The sequence below is a fragment of the Symphodus melops genome (assembly GCF_947650265.1).
Source record: "Symphodus melops genome assembly, chromosome: 18".
NCBI lineage: Eukaryota > Metazoa > Chordata > Actinopteri > Labriformes > Labridae > Symphodus > Symphodus melops.
Genome location: NC_136708.1, coordinates 11,558,804 through 11,584,681, shown reverse-complemented (window position 1 = coordinate 11,584,681; position 25,878 = coordinate 11,558,804). Strand labels below are relative to the sequence as shown.

General features: G+C 43.4%; 1 protein-coding gene across 4 annotated transcripts; it reads right to left on the bottom strand.

Annotated features, from left to right (window-relative positions):
- Window positions 1-99: 99 nt before the first annotated feature.
- On the bottom strand, window positions 100-25,878 carry LOC306839425 (inactive phospholipase C-like protein 2). 4 transcript variants are annotated; one of them, XM_079368143.1, is made up of 13 exons: window positions 25,575-25,878; window positions 25,071-25,526; window positions 14,601-14,702; window positions 14,255-14,404; window positions 13,945-14,105; window positions 12,664-13,123; window positions 10,916-12,139; window positions 10,095-10,344; window positions 9,436-9,722; window positions 8,604-8,807; window positions 6,430-6,505; window positions 1,466-1,575; window positions 100-1,306 (listed from the first exon to the last, which is right to left on the bottom strand). In XM_079368143.1, exons 2-13 carry the CDS (start codon window positions 25,314-25,316, stop codon window positions 1,130-1,132), a joined length of 3,447 nt encoding a protein of 1,148 aa, XP_079224269.1. In that variant the 5' UTR covers window positions 25,317-25,526; window positions 25,575-25,878; the 3' UTR covers window positions 100-1,129. The 4 variants fall into 4 exon arrangements, with proteins under 4 accessions (XP_079224269.1, XP_079224268.1, XP_079224270.1 ...); XM_079368142.1 differs by having other exon boundaries at window positions 25,581-25,878; XM_079368144.1 differs by having other exon boundaries at window positions 25,585-25,878.

The following is a 25,878-nucleotide window of genomic DNA, read 5'->3' as shown; positions in this document are numbered from 1 at the left end:
ACAGTAGATTGTCCCCAACTGTCATTTGCACTCCACAGAACGTGCCGGTATATATGAATAAACTAAAGCACAAAGAAAATAAACAAATCATGAGCATCCTTCATTTAAAAACTAGTTTATTTACATCCTGACTGTGACATAGGATCCTCAACCAATCACAGAGCTGAACAGGTCAAACTTTATCTACTGCGCCTTTAATAACGTGTATCTGGAATGTTTTCATTCAGGATCAATAACTTATGTAAAATATTCTTCACAGCAAAAGGATAGAATAACATATTAAAATACTGTACAGAGTTTTGAACACAAAGTAAGCACTTTGAACATAAAGGGATTTGTTCCATTCAGATTCAGAGTTAATCGATAAATACAGTGGCAACAGTGGTTTAAATAGCACAGTAGGTTTAGAGAAATACAAAAATATAGAATACTGTACGAGAGGCAACAATAGTTAGTGAGATAGAGAAGACAACAGACCTTAAGGTGACAGGATGAAGAGCAGGATTTAAGTACAGCTGCATAAAACAGGCGTGGAGGGGCAGCAATGGTTTAAGAGATTTAGCTTTTAAAGATCTTAAACAACCACAGATTCTCGCTGTTCTTATATATTTAATAATCAAGAATATATTTCAAGAAAACCCTCACATGGACCTGATTCTGAATCCTCGCTTGATATTGCTCGATGGTCACTAACATGTGGAGATGGCAGTTTTTCAAAGGTTTCCCAGAGCTTTCAGTTGAAGCTTTCTGCCTGAAAAATGAAACGTTAGTCCTGTTTTCAAAGAAAAGTTGTACATAACAGGTTAATAGACCTAAATATTATTTACAGTTTAATACAGTACAAACTGAGCCTTGGCTTTAAACTACATTCATCCCTCCTTTTTATTGTGTCTTTTATCAGCAGATCTGTGCAACAAGTGGGCGCTCGATGGCTTCACTCGGACCAATTTTAGTTTCATCCACTCGTCTGTTTGTCCCTCCTAATAACGAAAACAAAACTTTCTTAAGCTCCTTCAGAGTGTCGGGAGAGCGTTCCACAAAGGCAGGACAAGAAGTTTAATAAAAACAAAGAGCTTTGTCACAGCAGCTATGATGGCAGTTTGGTCTGTGATGATGTGTTGGATGTTTGCTACACAGAGGGTGCTTGAGAACTCGTGTTGGGCTTGTCATCCTGTCCTCGACGTGAGCGCACTCTTCTCACTCCCATGCTCTCCTTGGTTAGGTTTCCTGTCAAAGCAGCATCGTGGACCTGCTTCATGTTCTCCTGCACCTCGGCTTTGGCGTGCTTCAGCAGATCGGCCTGACCCTGACAGGGGATATCCAGAGGGGTAAGGGAGTGCAGAGAGTACAAGTGAAAGAGAGCAAAAGTATGAGCAGTTCGCTTGAGGCTAAACATGCTCTGACGGTCTACCCTTGAGGCTGTTTGGGGTTTTGTGTGTGTGTGCGCGAGTGTGTTCCAGCTGACCTTAAGGATGGTGATGTTCCAGCTGAAACTCTCCAGAGCTCTGCTGACCTTACGACCTTTCAGACCCTCCTTCATGGCCAGACTCTGCAGCTTCTCATGAAACTCCATGGCTAGAGAAGTAAATACACACATACATAGACATACAAACAAAAACCCACACACAAGAGAAGCAGGATTAGCAGGTTATACTTTGTTTATTTTAAACAAGTTAATCTACTGTATGTAGCATAAACTGCTTTTTTGTTCAAGTTGTAAACACAGATCAGAACTTTGATGCAAACAAAAGCAACTAAACCCTGATTGGATCAAAGTCTGTTCTGATCTCCTGGGTATCAACCATGTTGTCCAAATATTTCATCATAACCTTTTTTGTGTCCTCCTTTACAACAGGATGTAGGCCGCTCAGTGGATCATTAATTCCACCTTATTATTCAAATAAAGTGTTCCTACGAATGACATTGTGCCTACACTTTCAGTTCAGTTAGCATTAGCATTGTAGAGAACATTTCAGTGTTTTTATGGCAGATCTACCTCAAGGCGATCAGATGTTACAGCAATACTAACTGTCAGATTCTCATTTCAAACGAACCACCGTCATCACTTGACGGGTCGTTTTTTAAAGTCAGCACGTCAGCACTGATGCTGTAATTAACGGGGGACAAAGGGATGCGTCTGATTCTGTGGACTCATCAGTTAAAGACTTGGGCACACGGGTCCCTTTTAGGATTTAAAGCAAACACACGACCGCCACGAACACCACACAATGTACAACAGTGAAAAACATGAGAGAAATCAGAACGTGTGCCGCTTAAACGTGCGTTTAAATCAGCTTTACTCACTCAGTACTCTCTGGCTGCACTTTGGATGTTGAATGTGATGTGTCGTGTGTGTGGTTTGTTTTTGTGCTGTCGTTCATAAAAAGTGATGCTTTTACACAACTGAAGTTCCTATCAGATAAATGCAGTTATTTGAAGTTGAAGACTTATAACAGACCATTAGTTACCATTAAGTCCCCTTGTCCCCTCCCAAGCTAATTTCACAAAGTTTGGCCATTGATGCTTTGAATAGTGTGCATCATCCACCTGCAGACTTTACTCCACTACAGCCAGACTCCAGACTCGAGGGAATTCTGCCGCATCTCCTATCTGCATCGAAGCCTCCACTTAATGAAACTGCTTCCCATCAAGGGGCCCTTATCAGCACAGTCTTTCTATGTTTCCGCCCACACTGATTTTTGTTATCTACTTCTAATTAATCCCTCTTTATTGAAATTTAGACTGGAGTCACACTGAGGCAGCAAGTCTTCTAACTTTGCCATTTTAACCAAACTTTAAGCATCGAGAAGAGAAAAACAGAGAGACAAAGAAAGGGATTAAAAAATGTTTGTAGTTGATGAAACATCTGAACAACATACACCGATGTAAAAGTGAGGCTCTCAGCCACCTCAAGTACGTGCACTGTGTTGTGTTGTTGTGTCTTGTTGTGTGTCTGGCTTCATCTGACCGCCCCAGGCCGCTGTCCTACTGTTACCATGGAAACCTGGAAGTGGGTTAACATGGGGCACACATCGCTGAGAGCCATCAACAAGAGCCCAGACGTTAGCCATGCCAAGCTGTAGACCACACACACACACACACACACACACAGAGTAAACAGACTGAATGTGAGGATAATTAAAAAACTCTTTACACATAATCCTTCTCTGTCACACACCTGCACACACACATATGTTGCCACTGCTCCATATTCACACACACACACCTACAGAAGTTGCCTGTATAATAACCTTTAGCAAATGGTTGCTAGGCAACTCAAAGCCTACGTGCCAGTTTAGTTTGTGTGTGTGTGTGTGTGTCTATTTTCCTGTGAAACCAAGCAAAGCCAATGGAGAGAACATTATTTCCTCGTTAATCCTGGGACAGTGGGCACACAGAAACAGGGTCCCAACCCACAGGCCAAAATAACCTTCAGGGGGGTTGTCACATGACACAACAGGAAGTGTGCAACCTTCCCTTCCTGTCCTCTCTCTGAACTGTGAGCAGGCATTATGGGAGCACACGACAAGTAGTGAGTACAGTGCATTTACTAGCATTTTGTGAAATGTAAAATCCAAACAAACAAATGTATCTTAGGCTTAAAGGCCATTCGAGGATCTTCGCTTCAGTGCTCCTTTCTGTGAAGTGCTAGTCTCTAAACGCTACTCAGGCAAAAAGTTCTACAACATTTGGCTGAAGTATTTTGTGTTTTGGTGATGGTGGTTGAGGGCTTGATCTTATTTCAAGTACTGACGTTTCATGACCACATGATTCACAACATTTTTCTTACCCTTAAAACTATTCAGTGACTCCCTGTGCTTCCATTGTGTTTCTCTCTCATCCCGTCCTTCGAAGTATTTCAAAATATTGGAACAATAGCCAAGCGTTTTAGTTTTGACCACAAAAGATCTGACAAACAGTTTTTTTTTTCCAACTGTTCACCAATTTGGCCAATGTCCTCACCGGTCGTGCTCAGGTTGGTGGGCTTAAATACTGTTACACTGCTGTGTTGCAGGCTGTCAGTGCTTTAACAATAGAGAATTTGACTAATTGTTTTTAATGAAATGCTTCAGATGCATCAGTAACTGAATGAACAATAGTATTGTAGAATTGTAGAATAGAATTGTATCATGACACCATCAAGAAGTTGTTAACACATTCCATCACTTCATAGCTAACAGTGAAACTCATTTGAATGCTATGCTTTTCACTGTTGATTTATACAATAGTAGGGGTGTCTTTTTTTCGCTAACTGTAACGTTAGCTTGGAAATGCTAGAATGGGGAAAGACTTTCTTAGTAAAAGCAAATTATATAAATCATATGGAGCAATTTAAAACAGACTTAATGGTCACTGCCAAGGGCAGGGAAAGTGCTGTGAAACAGTTTAGCAACTGTTAGTGCAAGTGAGAAGCCCACGAAAACTGAGGTTGTGGCTGCTGCCAGTGCAAGAACAGCTGCTAATGGACACAGGCCCATATGCTACTTCTGAGCAAATGCTAATGTACATTTAAAAAGTGGTTGAATGCAAACAGAAAGTGTTATCTGAAAATAGAACTTGTGAACCAAGAATTAGTATTTTTCATAGATGGTTCCACATTCAACAACAACGTGTACAATACAGAGAAAGGAACTTTTTGTTTTTCTAGACCTCTTGAGGTTTGACATCTCACGTTGCCGCCGTACTAGGAGCTCCATCTTTGTTATTCAGGGTATACACCGTGACATCATTCTCGGGTGTGGTCAGTGACTTAAAACTTTTAACCAGAAATGGGAGCATCTCACAGGTTTTCAGCCTTCATGTTTCTCTCTTCTCCATCTCTTCTTCGCTGGCATTCTTGTAGTCCTCTCAACCCGGCCTCCAGCTATCTAACTCAGCTATTCATCTTCCTACAGCGTTCGTCTTCTGTGCTTCATCTCTCTTCTCTGATTTTCCAGACATCCATCTCTGCCACTAGCCTTCCCACGGCTCCCTCTCAGTTGACCTGCTTAAGGCTGCCCACCCCCCTCTTCCAAGCCTGAGAGGAAGACCTCCGCTTCGGGATCACCTGATCGCCATCTTAAGTTTGTATGCACAGAAAGAGCTTTGTTCAGGAAGCTCAGGCTTCAGGCTTCTGTGGCAGCTTTTAGTCAGATTAGCTTGCTGGCGTTTTGCCCATAGCACAGGGCATAACTATCACATTTTCACTTTGTTTACTTACCTACTACATGTGATCACATGTGAATTATAAAATAGGAGATAAACAATCAAGACTAATGTGGTTACACAGCATCTCAGCAGCAGTTGGCTTGAAGTGCAAAACTGAGCAACACAACAGATGAATATGTCTCCCATTACTTGATCAACAAGAAGAGACTGTAGCTCCAGAAAGCTAAAAGAAAGTTCAGTAAAGGTTGGGATGGGTTGTCTGGAAAGAAAAAGAAGCCGTTGTAAACAATACTAATTACAGTCTTAAAATATCTCCTCACTTCAGGTTCCTTTTAATTTCTTGCCTAAACTGTTCACACTTCTCTCAAGAGGGGGTCTGAAAAGCTCTCGAGTCTGTCTGAATTTCAACCTACAAACTCTCAGAAAACCCATAAATGCTGAGATGAATCTCTCAAGAGGCGTTTTGTAAATACACATGACGTGTGGAGCTGTAGCTTTTTTAAAAATCCGGCACCTGGAGAGTCCCGTCGAAAAAATTAATGTGTTTATTTTTTGCACCATTTCTCTGGTTAACACTTTATCTGTCAATCAGACTCTCCAGGGTGACAGCTGAAGACTGAATCATGAGGGGGAGGGGCATGTGGATGAAGAGTGTGTGTGTGTGTGTGTGTGTGTGTGTGTGTGCGTGTGTGTAAATTTATTGCTTCTGTGACTAATGTCAGATGACCCTTGGGGCTGTGCCATGCAAACAAACCTCTGCCAAAGATCACAAAAATAACATCAGACGTGATGCCCCTTTGCTTAAGGGTGATGGATGAAGGGAACTGTGCCAATTTAAAATCGGTCCATCTAAAACATACAGATGAACGGAGCCAGGCAAACACGCAGACAACCTTCTGTGAGACATAAGATGTTAGCAGAGGACAGGACAGATATAAATATGGTGGTTGATTGAAGGACAGGAGAAACAAGCCAGTGAAGAGGAGAGATGACATCTAGAGGAAGAGCAAGAAAGAAGGAGAAAGTCAGGAGAGAAAGTCAAACAAAAAAAAAAACATTTAGAGTTCAAGGAAAGGAGAGATTAGAGGGCCAAAAAAAGAACAGACAAGGAAAGAAATGAACAAATTAAGTTAATGACAAAAGCTTCCAAAGCTAGGTAGATACCTGCACTGTTAAAGAGTACGTGTGGGAGTTTTATCATGCGTGGACAAGGAACTCAGGCACAGCCCACATTCTGCACATATCAGCATTACTGATACACTGACACACAAACCTACACACCCATCGTCTGCACACGCAGGATCCTGTCGAAGATTCCATCAGAGAGCTCAATTACTGCTCTGCTCGCCTGGACCATCTGCAGAGAGGGAGACATCTATTAGACTTTAACACACACACACACGCACATACCTGCAATTTAAAGGGATACTTCACCCAATTGCATTAAGCTCTGTATCATTAGAAACCTGGCAGTATTTTTAAATGATCGTGCATCTGGCACTCATTTTTCCCTGAGTTGCGAAAGCTCTGTATTTCTGTCTGAAGAGGAGGCTCCGATGACGCAAAATTCCTCATTTTTCGGGCCCGTTTTGGTTATCAGGGGTGAAACTACATCACTAGTTCCTCTTGTTTTCGACAACTGAAGCTACAGTGCTATTACAGATGAGTGGGCGGGACCTTACTGCCAGAATCGTAACTTAACGTCGGCCATATTGTTTGAAAGCTCGACTAACAGTCGACTTGAGCGTGTGTTTGAAGTGCATATTACAAGTCAGAGCGTTGATTTTTTTCCCCGATGTGTCTGACACCGCGTGAATTCACCTTTAAAAACTGTATGTCAGCCGGAGTGTCCTACGGTGCAGTGCATTCTGGGAGTTGTCATCTTTCATCCACATGAGCCAAAACGATAGTTTCTGCCTTTTCTCGGCCAAGAAGGCACCAACCTCAAAAATGATTCCACCTATCTACGACATACTGCTTATGACCGCAGATTCATGTTTTAACGGGTGAAGTGTCCCTTTAAGAACATTGTATAGTCAGACCAAAGGGTGGGAACAGATCACAGAGGAGGTTGGGTACTATTAAATTAAACACTGTTGTGATGTGGTGGTCATTAGAATTATGATCATGGCCAATTGAGTTCACACTTTCAGCAGTGAAACCACAAAATGCAAAGTCAACATGTAGGTGTGTAGGGCACCTACAGGGACTAATTTAACAGCTAAGACACACGTTAAAACACACACACACACACACACACACACACACACACACACACACACACACACACACACACACACACACACACAGAGAGAAATAACGTGAGCAGCCTCTGCCTGATTAATTCTGCTCCTCCTCTCACAACAAACCCTGCGGGAACGTGACCCCTCTATAGGGGAAAAAAAAAAAAGATGTCTGACAAATAAGGGATGAACTACAGTACTCTACTTTGACCAGATCCAATTATACAACACACAGGCACACACACACAAAGATAAAACACACACACTCGTACCTATTTCCTGTCACTATTTTTTGCGCATCTTTGCAGGCGTCAGGATAGAGGTGTGGGAAGAACAATATTCAAATCTATGCTAATGGTATTCAGCAGGAGGGTGAGCCTTTTCAACCCTGACACGCTTGGCTAGAAACGGAAGTTTTCACACATCCACGCACGCACACGCACAGACATTACAAATAACCGTAGTTAAATTAAAGTGTCACAGCTTATACACGTGAACCTTCATCATAAGTTAATAAGACCAGAAACAGATCAATTCATCTCAACTGCAGCCAGCTTCTGTTGCTCTCCCTCACTCACACAGCACATATACTGCTCGCTGGATAGTATTTCTAAATTGGCAATTCATACCGTCTGTCCATCATCCCACCGAAGAGACTCCTGGGAAATATGAAACATGACGAAGTGCACTTTGAGCAAACATCAATTCTAAAAGTATTGCGGCCAGCAGCCAGACAGATGGCAGAAACAGAAGATGTAATGCTGTTTTCAGCCAGGAGGCCAGGCTTCACTTTAACTAAATCCTGTCACTGACCTTAAACTGGTGTGCTGCCTTTGTTTTTGCTTTCATTGTTTCTAATACGCTAGCTGGGTGACAAGCTAGACAGGCATGTTTCAACATCCATGGTGTTGATTCAGCTGCTCCTCTTTTTGTGCTTCTAGCTTCGCTGGAAGTTAGTTGGAGTCAGCATTTCCAATCTTGTGACCGCCATTCTTGGGCTTCATAATCCCTCTTCAAAAACAAATAAGTGATGTCACTGAGACTACGTCCATGTTTCATACAGTCTATGAGTTGTATATTCTGTTTTATCTCATTACTTTTCATGCAATTCTCAAAGGTATATAAACCAGAGGCGCTGGTGGTGAAGTGGTTAGGGCTCGCGCCTCATGTACGAAGGATGATGTCCTCCACAGCGGGCGGAACCTTTCTTACCATTTCATAGGTTGAAACAACCCGACGGAGGACATCTGGTAGGGGCCCTTGGGGTTCCAGACTTGGGTAGTGGTCCTTAAGGTCAAACAGGAGTAACGGTGCCCCGTCTGGTCCTGACACCCTGGAGCCCAAAGCAAGAACGCACTGCATGAGGTTGGCCACTGCTGACACCCCACACAGCTCCCTGAAAACTGCCACTGAGTGCTGTTGGAAAGAAAGAAGACAAACAACGATGAAATCTCCTCTCCATCCCCGTTTCTCTCTCTTGATTTCCCGTCACTCTCTCTACCTCACAAACAAAACACAGCGCATCAAAAGCTGCCACTGTGACACGGCAACAGGTATTTATCTTTTTCCTTCATCTATTGATTTGCTCTCCTGCTGTTCTCTCCTGCAGCTTCAATAAAGAAACGAAGACACTGTATGCATGTCTCTCCACACTGACTGAACATGTAATTATGGTTTAATGGCCTCAGGCTGACAAAAGCACAAAGAGAACAAATTGCTACCTTGGTTGAATATCTTAGACAGAAAATCTGAAAAATTCATGGCTACACGTGGCTTCTGTCTTCTCTTTTACAGTTATATACACGATAATTGTTAAATTCTGAAAATGGTGAAGAGAAATTTAGATATCCACTATGATCATTATTCATGTATTGTGAAAAAAACTAAGCGAATGATTTCACGGTGCAACAAAGATGATTGGAAAGGACTGATTTACATATAAACACAAGATCTATTCTAAAATATTGTTGTCATACAACTTCCTGGTGTCTGTTAAACGTCCTGTCAAGTTTCATTTTCGTTATCACTCTTCCCTGTTGCTCACCTGCATGTTTTCCTTCAGGTCGGTGGCTTCTCTGAGCAGAGGGGCAGCCATCTTGAAAACCTCATCGACAGAGCGTACCCCCAAGTCTCTCAGAGCTGGGTAGTTCCTCCCTTTGCGAGCCTTCCGCACTGACAGACCCCGTTTGTGAGGCTTCCCCCCTCCTCTTCGATTAGTGAGGGCGACATGGACAAACAGTTTGGCGTGGGAAAGATCCTCCCCTGTCAGAGACTGCAGTGGCACATGTCTGTATCCTGGCTGAAGACATTCCAAAGGGATGGTGAACTGACCTGTAAGAGAAGGGAGATTACATTTTAATTCATAGCCAGAAACATGTAACACGTCTAATCCCCTTTTTAACAACTTAAAGGTGCACTATGTAGTGAAATCTGAAAGTTGGAGAAGTGAAACAATTCTATGCTATATTTTCTAAACTAAATAAACAAATGTTATTCAAAGAAAAAAAGGGATCCCTTGAACACTGTTTCAGACCCCAACCGTAACTTTACGCTTCGCATTTAATCTTCCACATTTTCCTCTGAGCTCAGTTTGTGTACAGAGTTATGAACATACACCAACTATCACACTATCACAAGTGTCTCCAACTATGACACTTCTCTTCTAAAGCTACATAGTTTACCCTTCTGACCCCTGACACCAACCTATGAACTCGTCTCCAATAAAGTCGTCATCCAGCACCACAAAGCGAACCATGGCGAGCTCCGGCAGGTTGATCTGGAACTCGAAGCTCTCGTCGAAGATTGGGTTGTCTCCGTTCTGGGTCACTGTCCTGGTGCGGCGTTCTGTGCAGTCAGCTGGGATGCCGTGGATCTCAACGTACACATAGGGGTCCACCACATCGCCTTTGGCCCCAGAACCCCGTGGCTTTGGCAGGTTTTGGCCACTAATTACCTGAAGGAAGGATAAAAATAAAATCTAGTATACTCTAAAGAGAATTTTTTAAAAATACATGAGTTAAAGGTCCCATAATATGCCCTTTTTAGGGTTCATATATCTCATTTATGTCAATTAAAGTATGTTCACAATTGCTAATCGCTAAAAAAAGGTTTCTGTTTTCATGTACTTCCGCTCCATGCAGCTTCTCTCATCTGTCTGTGTTTCTAACGCTCAGAATCCCCCCAACAAAGAGAGAGGAAGAAAAAAAAAGGTCCCCACTTGTGCCAAGTCTGATCTGATTGGTCGTCCCCTAAAGAATCCCATTAGCCAAAAATATTCTCTAACCAAGTTTTTCAAGATCTGTTATTTCCCATTGCACAAGAACATTACAGAAGGGTTTTAATATCAGCCGTTAATCAAACCCTCAGCCGTTAGCAGAGGAACAGAGGGAGATCAGCACACTGCACGATGCTGTTGATACTCAAGTACGGCTATAAGTTCAAATAAATTGGAATTATTGGTTAAGTTTCTGAAGAAATAAGGCTTGTGCTCATTGCATTTAAAAAGATCCTCATGGTCTACACACCTTGACATGAAGCAGCTGTGGAGACACACCAGGCACTGTGTCTCTAGTGTCTGCGCTGAAATATGACACCTCCTGCCGCATGATGGCAGGCCGCAGAACGTAACCACAGCTCCCGTTCTGTCTGAACCAGGCCGTGTTCAGGTCCATCATCAGGCCTGCTGTCTGAAAATTCATAGAAACAATCTGACAACCGCACTTCCACAGGTCCTGAGGGTTCATGTTGCTTGAATCAATACGCATGGGGCTGGGGTGTACCCGGGACAGAAAGTGCTTGTTGTGATTGACAAAGTCGCCAGGGCTCTCGCCAGCGAGATGCACAGCCAGAGACTCGTGAAAGGAACACAATTCCCATGGTTTTTGGCTTTGGGATGAGGTTGAAAAGTCAATGAAGCTGATTGAGTGGCAAAGAGTAACTAGGTCAGACAGCTCCTTCAATAGTTGGAAACGTTTGGAAGGAAGAGGAAGAGGATTAGACTGAGAGTCCGGTGTTAAAGGGACATTTCTCTGCGCTGCGTCCTTCTCATTACATCCTGATGCTGCCCCTACACTGTTAGCTGCTTTCATCCTTTGACTCATCTCTGCCCCTTCATCCTCTTCACTTACCTCCCCGTCTTGCCCATCAGGACCTGGCCCCAGCTTTTTACCCTTAAGTAGAATTCGATGCCTCAAGTCATGTGGCGACGGCAGGTATGGCGCCCCTTTGTCTGGAGGATCTATGTATAACCTGTCCCCAAATATCCTCATCAAATATTGCCACATCACTCTCTGTTGTTGAAGCGAACAGTGGTTCTCAATACACACAATTAACGGATAGTCCGAAGCCACAAACGCAAACTTTCCAATAGCTTCTAACACACAGCGCAGGACAAGAGGTGGAGAAAGCGTGTGGCCGGTACACACAATAGGTTCCTCATCAGGGCCGTCCCAAACATCCACCTCCACACATCGACAGCCCATCCTGAGGGCGCGGATGTAGCCAGAGATATCGGATGGACCTCGAAACTGGTCCTCAATGAGGTAGGTGTTGTGGGAGGAGTTGATGTAGTAGTGGGATAAAGGCTGGGTCATGTCTTGGCACACCGTGTCGTGCTCCCTGTCAATGAGTTGGCACTCTGCAGAAGTGAGGTAGCTTGTGAAGCCGTCGAGGGACAGGTATCCCTGCTGCCGGCCCTCCTCTGATGGCTCGTGGGACTGGATGAGCTTCAAGCTGGTCTCCTCACTCACCTGAAGGGCAAAGTGAGACACGGGATCTATGAAGGCAGGACAAACTAGAGTCTAACAACACACGACAGAAAGGCTTGGATTGACTTGACGTAGTTTCACTATTATCTGCCCTGGGAAGTTTTATTCGCCCAATATGGATTTCATGTTTCAAAAAAAGCTGGCACAAGAAATTGTTAAATTATTAGACCCCTCTCCTTCTGAATCACATTTATAGTAAGGGCTGGCTCAGGCTTCTCTTAGTCAACAAGATTAACATGATGTTTTTGCTAACATCCAATAAGTCATATTTCTATGTTAATCAGGATTGCGGCTCAGTCTCCATTATCTTTTGTAAATGTTGTTGCTGTCTGTATATCTAACTAGCTTTCCCCCTTCAGTCTTTCTGTCTCTTTTTCTATCCCACACTGGTGCGTCAGATGACTGTTCCTCATTGAGTCCTGCCCTTCCATAGGTTTGAGATATGGTGGTTAACAAGTAAAAATGGCCTCTGCTGTTTTAATGCCTTCTTTATTTGTGTTACCTACTTGAGCCATGCCCTGCTCAGCCTCGAGGAACCTCATTAGGTCTTTGGTGTCCAGGAACTCCTTGTTGCTGGAGAACTGCACCAACAGGAAGTAGATTTCTGGACGTGTGCAGAAGTCATGGAAGACCTCAATGAACTCCTGCTTGGTGACGCTTACATTTTTTCCCATCAGTCTTTTGGTTTCGACGTGTTCTTTCATTTCAGATCCATTGTCGAGGCCACACGTTTTCTCTCGAAGTCTTTGAAGTTCTTTGAACCTGTTCTCCACTTTGCTGCTGCTCACTCCAGGGTTTACGCTCAGTATCAACCTAACGGCTGACTGCAAGTGGATCCCTTCCTCCTCCTTCTGTCCGTCTGCATCAGCAGCAGAGGAGAACAACTGCTCCAGCCACACAAGACGAAGACTGTCCTTACTGCTGGCGAGCATGTCGAGGGCGTGCTTCCCGTACTGCATCAGATACCTGACGGAAGATGAGGAGACAAGGTAAATGTGACAGGACAGATACTGCATCACACAAATGTCCGTGTCAGGCAGTTCAATGACATTCATAAACGATAACTGGGACAAGTCCTCATGTAACACTACATAAATAAACTGACTTGACTAAGACCTTTTGTTAGACTGCAAGGCAGTTTATAGTAGAGATGACTTTTTTCTTCTGTGCAAAAAAAGCAGCCGATCACTGCCTGCTAACGATCTATGAAACGCAAAACTAATGTCACACAGAAAGGGCCTTCAGTTCAACAATCAAATCCATTATTCCTTGTGGATTACTGTAAAGACTGAAGAACACGTTTCTGCTGTTTAACTCTCTTTCATTGACAAAAATGACCTGATGCCATAATCACAAACCAGAGATGTAAAATTCTCTCTCTAAATATTGAATTTGCTAAGTAATAAGAAGATATGGTTTCATAGATCTCTTTACCTTAACATATAAAGGCAGAGTGTCTCTAAGTCCCTCTCTCTGATTCTGGCTAGAGTTCATGTGCACCAAAAAAAAAAAAAAAAAAAAAAAAAAGTATGACCAGGCAACTACGACCGATTTGACTGACAATCCAAATGATTCAATTATGACCCATTTCAGCTGATAGGTAAAAAATAAACAATGCTGTTAGCTTGAGCCTTAATGTTGTATGTAGCAGAGAATGTAATGTCAAGGCTGAACAGACATTTGATTTCATCCCGAGACTATTGATGCAGTAATAACACGGAATGTGTTTCTGGTGCACATTTACACCGTGTGTGTAAGCAATGCTCTGCTTCTTTGTACTGTCGTACCTCAGGCCAGTCACCCAAATGTTAGCCACTTCAGCAGAGTTTGCCACCAGGTCCAAGCTCTCATACATCTCCCCATAGATGATGGAGAACGCACAGTCCTCAGAAATCTGCTCATAAACCCCACTGGTGCGGAAGGTTTCTGTGTTACGACCAGTCCGTACCTAGAATTTAATATCAGATCGTTAAAACAAATCAACCGTTGTCTTCAACACGCTTCAGGGTTGTAAGTATTGCGTTTGCCTCAATAGGAATCAATGAGGTTATTCATAATAAAAGTCTGATTTAGAACTCTTTCATTCTGGGTACAAACCTCCCGTATGGAGTCCAGAGAGATCCGGGCTTTGTCTGACTCTTTCTTTGACGGCTCCCAGCAGAGAGCCTGCAGGCCCGTGTCCAAAAGGTAGTAACGCTGGTAAACACGAGAGTTGGTTCTGATTTTCTTCAGCTCACTGCCCTCAACCTGAAAACAAAAAATAATTGGATCAGGTGTAAATCTTGTGGCTTTCAGCGCAAAGCTCCCTCCAGTGTTTGACAACATCGAAAGCGTGTGATCTCCCCGGAAACCCAAGATGCATCCATTGCACATTGAATATTTCACATAAAAAGGTATGTCAGGCTGATGTTTTATGTAACAGGTCACATTGTAGCTGACCCACCATGGAGTGGATGCAGTCTGCCGCGCTGCTGATCTTCTTCTCTGACAGGCTGCTGCTGAAGGACACGGTCTTCTTCCTGTCCCGACCAGCACGTGACCCATCCTGATGAGGAGAGAGGGAAGGAGGGAGAGATGGATGGAAGGAGGATGAAGCAGGAGCAGGGTGGGCGTAGGAAGAAGAAACAGGTTGAGAGTCAGTTATCCGTGTAAAGAGCGTCCTAGACCTGACAATCACTGTTCCCGAGCAGAATGGATCACAAAGGATTATAAAGCACATCAGCTTATATAACCATACATAAACACAGATTGTTTGGTCTTCCACATAATGCCTCCTCCTCCCAATCTGTTATTGTTTTTCCTGATGATAAAAGCCTTTGCTTGCCCTTGCCCTTCACCATTATACCATTAATCATACCCGACTAGACAGAGGCGGCAGGCTGCAGCGTTTTAATTCTGCCCCTCCACGATGACAACGGCAGACCCAATCAGTTTATCTGAGCCCACCATCTGATTTACTGAACGTTCAGATGTCACCCCCGCAGAGAGTCATGTGCGTGCAGATAAGTGCATAAACATGTGGGTGTAGTTTTCTAATTACGGATACAGTGGAGTCCTGATCGATTCAATTCAGAAAATAAACATGTGGCTCATCCAGGAGGAAGGTGGACTGATTGGGTCGTAAGAAGGGCGGTGAAAACCGTGGTACCGACACAGTGTGTGTATATTCAGAATGTAACAGACCAGAGTAGGTAGAAGTGTGTTCAGAGTGCAGAGGACGTTTCTCTCAGTCTTTTATGAAAAGCAGATCGGCAGGCAAAAGCGTGATCAATGGGCCAGTAGATCGTTTGCTGAGCGTTAGAAAGGAGAAGTGGACACCCGGCGATTCTAATCCGTCAAAATGACAGACAGCCTTCAGATTTTTCCGTCACTGTCATTGACCTCTGCAACACATGTTCGCAGGCTGTAGCCCTCCAAGTTCAAGAGGCTCCTTTCCAGCGTGTCGTTTCTCTCTCTCTCTCTCTCTCTCTCTCTCTCTCTCTGCATCCAGCGTCCAGCGTCTGCTCAAACATAAAGCTCATATCTATCATCAGCGCCGGGCTGATTGACATTTTAATATTTATGATGAGCATCTGTGAATACTGATCAGTGTCTGATTAATCTCATCAGCATGCCTCTGATTTCATTCAAATAAGAGTTCACATGAGCCTCCAGCGCACTCGGGTCTTTCATGAGAGTAGAAAGGAGGGGACCCTTGATCTGAAAGAACTCTGCGGGATATGAAAGGCAGAAGGAGATAAGAGAAAGACAAGAAAGAAAGAGAGAGAGTTAAAAGAGCTTAAGCCGTGTTTCATCTGAAGAATATGAATGAACACGTGAAAGGAAAGGGGGGGAAGCATAATTCACCGTTTCCATCACAAATCCTCACAGAATGCCTCATTAGGATGGAGAAGTGTTACCAACGGCGACAAGTTTTTTTTTAAGCTGCTGTGGTGAGGAAGGAAGGAGGGGGGGGGGGGGGGGGGGGGGGTGATACTCTAAAAATACCCATGGTGCCTTGGGGCTTGATAGAGGCAGTAAGAGGGGGCGTGAACTTACAGACCACCCCTCCCTTTCAAACCTTGCTCTGCAAAAGCAAAAGTGAAAGCTCTTACGTCCCCTAGAAATGATAGTAGGCGGCAGGTGATCCATTAACACGATGAAGTGCTGACTTCTTTGACGTTGTGTTCTCATTAAAAACTGAACCTGCCCCCTTTGGACTGCTTTCGCAAACACCTCTAAATTTAACTCTTCCTCAAATAGGAGCCGTCAGATGTAACTCCAGGGCCGGCAGCAGGGAGCAAAACTATGAAAATCTGATCTCACTCATGTTGGAAACAGTCCTGGATTCTAAGCGTTTTCTAATAAGCTCATGGGAAATTCCCTCTGACGCAAAGTGAGCCGCACAGCCAATAATCATTGACTTGACTCGTGCACCTTTACACAGAAGTGCACAGTGCTTTTTTTTTTTTTTATCAATCACGCCGTCTCTTGCCATGCAGTATTGTGACAGAGGTGAAATCTGATTTCATCAGCCTGTATGTGACATAAGCAGGACTGGCAGCATCTATCACTGTATACAGTCTGGAGAGTCCCAAGACACTGATGTGGTCAGGTACACATTCACACGTTTACCCTGACATCAACCTGCTGAGAGTGTGAAGCTCGGATGATGCTTTGGTGTCATTGCAGTAAATGTCCAGTTTTGAATTCATTTTGAACTGAAAAGACAAATGGTCAGGGACAATAAAGAGTAAAGTCTGTCTGACTTTAAAGTTAGCGTCGTGTTCAGCCAGCTTCTGACTCAAATTCCATTTAGCCAAGAATGGACCTAAAGTTAACTATTTAGTAGTAACACCATCAAATTTGAGATGTGCCGTGTACAACATCTTGCTTTCATAACGAAAGCAAGGCAGCAACAACATCACTCAGTCGTACTAAAATCACTCTTACTGTGCGACTTCATGTGGCCAAACAAAATGTTCACTACTGTGTAGCTGCCACAGTCATGAAGTCAATATATGACCTGACGGTTGCACGAGCCTCCTCGTGTTGCTTTTAACAATATTCCTCGGATAAGCTAGACCAGGGTTGTCCAAAGTACGGCCCGGGGGCCATTTGTGGCCCTTGAGGGGATTTTTTTTGCGACCCCCGACCTCAATCATAAAAATCATAATATTTTGGCCCGCGGCCTCATTCACATGGCATATTTTCTTATTTTTCTTCTTCATGTCAGCGAGGGCTGAATATTCCTCAAACAGAAAATGTTCAGCATTTTTTATAAACTATGAAAAAGAACCTTTGCATAATTTTTGCAAACAAGCAGACTCTTGTTTAACAATTTAATAACCTGAGCTCAATACAGAAAGCTTTTTCAAAAGCACTTTACCACGTTATGATTCTGAGAAAAACAAATAAAAAAACACAGATAAAGAAGTAAGAAATATCTAAGTATTTGATGTACTTTTATTAATGATTGATTCTGATCTACAAAGCCTGACCTTTTTTTTTTTTTTTTTTTTAAATTAGAACACAATAGTTACAATAAAATGTATTTACGTTGTTTTTCAAGAGATCAACGTACAAAAGGTTCCTTTAAGATATAAAGTGATTCTAACAGGTAGTCTGGGCACAACTGAGCTAGACATTACTGATGAAGCCAGTGGAAGTTGAGGAATTGCATTATGTTACTTACATGCTACTAAATGTCAGGCTAACAGGTAGTTTGACATACTAGTTTAGTAGTAGGCTTTTTAATTTCAGACACGGACCAGGTTTCTCTTGAGATTGGACTCTGTCTATTACGTACATTCACTTCTGTGAAACTACAACGTCGTTTACTGGCAGAGACGGAGGCAGAGTTCCCACACACGACCCAACAGCTCTGACGTCACTGCAGACTCTCAATAACGCATCCTGACAAGAAAAAACTGGAAGGCACAAATAAATAAACGTGAATAAAATACAAAAAGGTAAATGTGAGACACACACACACACACACACACACACACACACAACACACACACACACACACACACACACACACACACACTAAACCCTCACTTCCATTTGACCTAATCTTTGTTCCCGTGTACTTTATGTTTCCTTCAGAAGCCTCTATTTTGTTTTTTGTTTTTTTCTGATAGAGAGCAAGATGAGTCCTCCGACAACTACTGCACTTCAAAACAGGAAGTGGCCCATCAGCCCCTCACAGGGAACTTCCTGTGGCTCCGCTGAGAGACGACTAAAGTGACAACAAAGACAAACAAAGAACCACATTTATATGTGAAAGTGATAGTGTACAACCTAAAGGTGTGACAGAAAATGTTCCTGCTGTAACCAACAGTATTTCATCAAGCAAATATCTTTGAATAGCACTATACTCTTTGAGGCAGCGAAGAGAAGCTCGCTTTGAGTTGAATGATTTTCTTAACCTGACAATGAGCGAGTGAGTTTCATGACGGTAAAGACAGGAAGGGATAAGATGCAGGTATAGTGTAAGGAAAGGACAGAGACAAATCAAAAAGACTTTCGAGCTGATTATCAAACAGACTTTTCTGTCTTCCTTGCTCTGCCATGAGGTCGGTGTCAGACGAGGTAAAGAGCTACATTAAGAGCTACCGATACAGGCTTTACGTAATTTATCCAGGCCGAAGACTCATTGAGAGTGGTTTGTTTGCCAAAATGAAAAAAGAAAATCGAAAACTCTGCTCTATATGTTCTGGAAGAAAGGGGGCGCCAAAATTAATTAATCCACACAACCTAATGTTCCTCACCAGAGCCTGAAGCTTTGTTTAGAATCTACACCCTAGAAGCGTACGCCGTCCTGAGCACTACACACTTGTGTGTTGGTTTGTCCGTGTAGCTCTCCAATACTCCACCGACAAACGCTAGTTGCCGGAGCGACTTCTACGCCTGTTTATAAATCGCCACTTTTCAGCTCTGCCACATTCTCCGTTTGTTTGTAGACAGAAAACCATGGCGACTGAACGTGACACGTGTCCTTCTGGAGTCGGAGCTGATAAATATTCAGCAGCAGTTTGTTACACTTGCTTGTAGTTTTCTTCCTCTCGCAGAACGTTGAAAACAGCTGTGATGCCGTAAAATGGAAATGCGAGGCTACCGAGCCGTTCCAATCAGAGGCCTTGTGCTCTGCGTCGTTTTAATGTGTAGTTACTGGCTTCAGAAAGAGCACAACGTCCGGATAAGCAAAGGAAAAAGATAAAAGGGGGAAGAGGGGAGAGAAACTTCTACACATTTCCTCTGGCTGACATGAATTAATGCACACAGTGGCAGAAACTCTACACTTGATATTAGCCCCGAGGCCTTCATGAGCCAGCGTACATGCAAGATATACATGCTGTAGGACTGTTTGTTCTTATACATGCGACGAGCTCCATCACAGTAATTGCAGCGTCTCTGAGTCAGCGGAATGAAGATATAGGTTGTAAGTGGGCGTTGTCTTGGATGCTGTGATTAAGAACAATAGAAAATCAGAGAGAGAGAGAGAGAGAGAGAGAGAGAGAGAGAGAGAGAGAGAGAGAGAGAGAGAGAGAGAGAGAGAGAGAGAGAGAGAGAGAGAGAGAGAGAGAGAGAGAGAGAGAGAGAGAGAGAGAGAGAGAGAGAGAGAGAGAGAGAGAGAGAGAGAGCTGTTAGGTGAGAGAAAAAGAAGAATAGAGGCGTGTCAGTTGTTGGGGAGGCCTAACTGTCTTACTGTGGCCTTGTGCTGATGGATGATGAATGGTGTATAGAATTCAAGTGTTTCACCCTGGAGCAGCACACCATGAGCGTGGGGGGTTGAGAGGAGACATACTGGGACTCTCGATGATGTATAGCAACCATTTAAGGCTGTCAAAGACGAGCTAAGGACTGTACAAAAAAGATCTGATGTGAAATGTGAAAACGGGTATGGATAAAAAAAATGAACTGTTGAGCTTCAAAGTTTCCTAACAATACCTGTGAGTGTGTGTTTTAGAAACGGATCATGGTGCTGGCATAAGTGATTCTGATTGGCTCACAGGTGTCCATTTAAACAGACGACGAGGTAAAAGTTCCACTTATTAACTGCTCTCTGTATCACCGCAAAAGGTGTAGCCTTTAAAATTGCAGGTAACCATAGCAACAGCACTGATGCTTCATGCAGTGTACAAGGTCGGTCTTTCTAATGAGGCGAAGCAAAGTGTGCGTAAAAAAAGGCCACATACAGGAAGTGCTGACACAGCTAAAACATTTTGACGGATGTTAAATGATGAGAGATTATTTTTTCTAGACTAAAATCAGAGTAATTAATGACCAAAAACTTTGTATTTAACGAAGACACTTTTACGCTTTATTGACTTGCTCGCAACAAAAAAAGTGTACTAATTAAACAGTGTTGGGGTTTTTTTTTTTTTTTTAGATCGGGGGTTTCACATGCTTGTAACTGCTGTAGGTGACAGGACAGGAAGAAACTCTGTGGTCAAGTCATTGTGTCGCAGCTCGGCGTATGTGAAGAAAGTTCAGGGAGCAAGATGTGGTGACAATTCACGGTAAAAGCTCCGTCTGATGATAAACGACTAAACCCATGTGGCAAGGAGAGCAGCAGATGCTCTTCGCCGCCTCAAACCTCTCAAGCTTCATATGCACTTACACGCAAGTAGACGGTTGACTTGAAAAGGTCATCTAGTCAGAGAAACTAACCACAGAGTCAGCTGATTTACAGATGATGGGAGGATTACTTCAATCGAGAACAGGTGGTTGGAGCAATGCGAGAGGCTCCAAATCAGTGATCACAGGACAGAGCGAGGTTTTCACACACCTCCATGATGTTTTGGTGAGGCTCAATAACACACACACACACACACACACACACACACACACACACACACACACACACACACACACACACACACACACACACACACACACACACACACACACACACACACACACACACACACACACACACACACACACACACACACACACACACACAGTATACCTCTGCACTTGCATGGTTTGGTTTCATATTATAAACGTAGTGTGTATATGTGGAGCAGCTCAGTGTACTATATCGTGGGGCTCTATTTCAATCAGTAAGAAGATGTATCCGCTCCCTGTGCCGTGCAGGGTCATGCTCATGCAGGCTAAAAGCGGCTTAAAGCTAGTGGAAGATGTTGATTTGAACTGCAGGAGGTACTCTGTGCTGCTCTCACTCAAACAGCTTGCCTCCAGCCAATGCTGCCGCCTCAGTAATCGTAAAGTATTTCCTCGTACAGTGTGGGAGGACATTTCACCACGACTTTAATACGAACGTGCAGTGTTAGCGTACAAACTTGAAACAGTTAGCCAGACTCTCTTTTCACTTTGGTTTTCGTACAGATGAGAGATGATAATGTCCAAATATACCTTCACATTTTTACACAGCTTCATTAAAGAGTTCAGGCATGTTTTCATGTACGGGCAGCTTTAAAAAAAAAAAAAAAAAGGTTTAGAAGTTAACAAAAGAGCGAGCCTAGCTCACTCAATTGTGTTTACTTATCAAACATGTTACATTTGAATAAGTGTGCCTATCAGTTGCAGGAAGTTAACTTTCAACACAAGCTGAAGAAGTATAATCGTTTTAAAGACGTGATGGATGAAATAAAATCATATCTTTTATAAGTTAAGGACACGTAGCTTAGCTCTCTAGACTTTCCTCCAACAGTGTATGCTAAGCTAACCTAGCCATCCACAGACCCCTTCAAGATTTTCTGAAAATACCGAAACAGGCCTCACATTTTTAAACAGGTCGAAGCATCACCGCCTCTCTATTGAGTTGAAGGCCGTTTTTGACTGATGAATTCCTGTTAAAAACATAATTCTATAGGAAATGCAAAGTTAAGCTTGCTTATGAACACACACACACACACACACACACACACAGTATTACTTTGGTAATGTGAATGTTGGCATGAGTAATGAGAGAACTGTAAAGCAGATATTTGTTATGCCTGGCTGTGTGTTACTAGAAGGCAGGCCTGTGCAAGTCTGTGTGTTTGTAACGAAGAGAGAGAGAGAGAGAGAGAGAGAGTTGCTGATGGTTATCTTCATCAAGATGAAATTGAACAGATACTAACTGAGTGGGCTCCTGATGATTCTGCGTCTCCTTCACGGACACCACAGTGACACAGACTAAGTGGGAGGACAGTGGACGGCATGAAGTACATACTGATTAAATGACATTAAGGGTGCACTCATTACTTCAGCTGCGTACAGGAGTGTGCACACACACACACACACACACACAGAGTGGACAAAGATCCCCTGACTCCTGTTAAAGCCGGTCTGGAATGTCATGCTTCCTGTTTATCTGCCTACATACCACCCATACTATTATTGTGTGGACTGCTGAGTTTAGCCACAGGAGGAGTTGGGCAAACAGAGAAAAAACAAAAGTAGTGTTGTGTTGACAGGTGGATTCATAACTCCTCCATTCTTGGACTGAGCTGCATCCATCTAAAGCCTCAGGTGTTTGCAACTCAAAGCACAAACATGTTTGCAGGGAAAGCACAAACATATACACGCACAGCAGAGCTTGACGGTCCACTGATCACTCACTGAGCATTCTTAGCGTCGAATGTGCCCAGTGAACATCCAGAAGTCAAATGCATAATAACACCACAAATGCATGCTGAATTCTGCTTCACTACACAGGATACACATACAGGCAATACCCAGGGTGAAGGTTGTGTTCTGGAGCGATTTTAACACCGCACATCAAACATGGCAGCGGATATCAAGCTGCACGCAGAGCCAGAACTTATTTAACGCCAATTCTGACCCAGCATGAGACGCCGGAGCTCCACTGAAGCTAGCAGAGTGTTTTTGAATCCTGGCTGTACCAACAACAAAACAAAAAAAAAAGACAAGAGCAGGCATGTGTGTAGGCAGAGAGTTGAGAAACGGTTGTGTGTTAATGTGTGTGTTGCAGTGGAAGGGAAAGGAAGGTGTCATCACAAACTGCTCATGACTTAATAGCAATATTGCAACATGAACCCTGTGAGGAAATTGGCCAACTGGCTCGCTTTCCTGTCTTTTCGAGCGAGAGCCAATCAGACACAGATGAAGCCATGTTCAAATAATCGTGTCTTTGGAGACAACGCGTGCGTGGGGGGTGGGGGAGGGGGGGGGGGGGGTATAGGGGTCAAAATAAGTCCTCCCACATGCCTAGAGGCTGAAACTGAGAATGTAAAAAGTCAGGGGATGAGTTATTGATGCTATTGAATCGACAGAACTTTTAATGTACTCTGAGTCCAAACACAAACATGAACACATATCTTTTTTTTCCAGGACTCTGTGCAGACCCACTTGACATTTTCTTAAATGTGAGCTGAAACCAGTGTAGGCAGTGAGGTTAATTGAACAGGGGGGGCATTCAACTGTGAGCCAAAGAAGGCGGAGTAAACGCAATTTCACACTCTAATCAAAGACCACAGCAGGTGGGCTCACTTATTAGTTTCTCCTCCTCCTCCTCGTTCCAAGCTGATGGAGTAGCAATAAGTGACAACGCCTGCTTAAGTCAGCGTCTGGAGAAAACGCTGCCAGCACATCCAAATTCTGAATCAAACACATAGTTTGGTGTTTAGTGTTTAGTATTCATTAATGCAACAGTTAAGTCAGGTAAACGTATACAGCATGCGAGTACCGCCTGGGACGATTCAGATTACAGATTATATTGTAGCTCTCATCCTACCATGTTTATGATACGGTGTTGTGTTGTAGGAAGAAAAGAGAACCGCATGATATTGTATTGTATCATACTCAATATACTGTATCAGATCCTTTCGTAAATGAAACTGTGTCACACATTCTATCCAATCGCATTGTATCATATCATAACACATTGTATGCTAATAAATGTTATTGCTTCATATCAATGTGTAGAACAGTTTCTTATTGTAAAACCCTGACATGGAGTTGTAGGTGTTTTGTGGTCCAACTTTTGAGGGACCAGTTTGTCACAGTGTTTGGTCTTTAAGTGTTGCACTTCAAGTTGAAATCACACACTATAGCCTGACTGTAATCTTAAAGCCTCTGTGAGGATTTTTTGCTGGTCATGAAAGAGACAGAAAAACAATGAATTAGGGGTGGTAATCACCAGAGGCTCCGAGATACAATACTATCAAAATACTAGAGTCAAGATTCGACACTGCAATTTTTAAACATTTTGCAATATGCCGAGAAGTGCGATGCATTATTATTGCTGATTTTTCTTTATTGGATATTGTGTCCACAAAATTAAAAGAAGACAGTAACTGTGGTGTCAAATGAGAAAACATCATCAGTCTCTTCACGTCAGTCCTTCTTTGTTTCTACACAATGGGAGTTTAAAACAACAGACCGAACACTGAGATTAAAGTAAAACCTTGTAAAAGGCTGCATTGCCTCACAATCTGAACTGCTGCCAATGTACAAGACAAGATCAGAAAAGAGGTAAAAGGTTTAACCAGAGGTCTTCAAAAAGGCAAAATGCTCTTCACAGGAGTTTTGAACGCACAACATACGTCTTCTCTGTGTAAATACATTAAGCACAGTGACTTGAGTGAGATGAGGTGACTGATTGTTCTGCTATTCGACACAGATGGAGAGGAACCTGACAGGAAGCACAGTCATACTGGATTAACTGTTTATTTACAGGTTGAGAATGTTCAGTAGAGTAGCTGCTTTACAGTGTCATGGGTGTTATTGTCATGGGTTTGATTTCTTTTTCTTTTTCACAAGGCTACAGCACAACATTTCTGCAAGGACTTGTAGTGCTTCACTGTCATTGCACTGACTTCATCTTACTTTGTAATCTTGTGTTAAATATTTGACTTGTCTCATTTTTGGAGTTGACAGGCATGTTTTTATGTCAAAAGCTTTCTGCTGAAATTTTGAAGCATATTAGCTTTGTCTCGGGGAAATGATGGCCTACCTTGATCAGGCTGCTGCGTCGAGGGATTGTCTTAGAAACTGAATCTGGACCTGCGTTCTCCCACGCTGGGGACTCGCAACTGGACTCGTTTTGGACCCTCTTCACGGTGTCTGGCACGCTACAATTTCCGTTTGACACTGGCTCTCCTCGGTGCGTCTCCAGCCTCGTTCCGGCTCCCCCTGAAGCAGCTTTCCAGCCAGCAACCGGTGGACCGACTGTGCTCTTGTTCTCCCCAAACTCTGCCATGGTTGACACTTCTTTGGATTCCTTAGTTTCCTTGAAAGCGGCGAGGATCAAAAGGCACCAGCGATGCACGCGGACACAGGCGTGCCATCGTGTGAAGTGAACGAAACGTGAACGTGCGCCGAGAGCAGAGGAAACTTCTCCCTCTCTTTCTCTCCTCCGCTCTCTCTCTCTCTCTCTATTTCGCGCGCTCCCTCGCACTCTCGTAGTGTCCTTCTCCCTCTCTCACACACACACACACACACACACACACACACACACACACACACACACACCTACACACACACACACCCACACACACAGGAGGATGACAGCAGGGGTGACAGCTGAACAACAGCAGCGACCGCCACACCTTCCAGTCCTTCGCCGCCAATACTCTTTACATTCTCGCGACGGCTGAATGGATGTGCGCGTGCGTTCAGGAAATGTAGAGGCTGCCACAAAAACAGTCTGTAAGAGTCTGCCCCTCCGAAGCCACTCTTTTAATCCAAATCTTCGTCATACTAAACACATAATGTAAACCATAATGGGTTGATTGTTTTACATTAAAACCACCATCGTGCTT

What these genes read in the sequence shown, in the direction of transcription:
- LOC306839425 (XM_079368143.1), bottom strand. Translation starts at nt 25,316, where the DNA reads ATGGCAGAGTTTGGGGAGAACAAGAGCACAGTCGGTCCACCGGTTGCT. An exon ending in CAGACTGCATCCACTCCATG is followed by an intron (nt 14,405 to 14,600) that starts GTGGGTCAGCTA and finishes TTTTGTTTTCAG; the next exon opens with GTTGAGGGCAGTGAGCTGAA. An exon ending in ACCTGAAGGAAAACATGCAG is followed by an intron (nt 8,808 to 9,435) that starts GTGAGCAACAGG and finishes TCTTTCCAACAG; the next exon opens with CACTCAGTGGCAGTTTTCAG.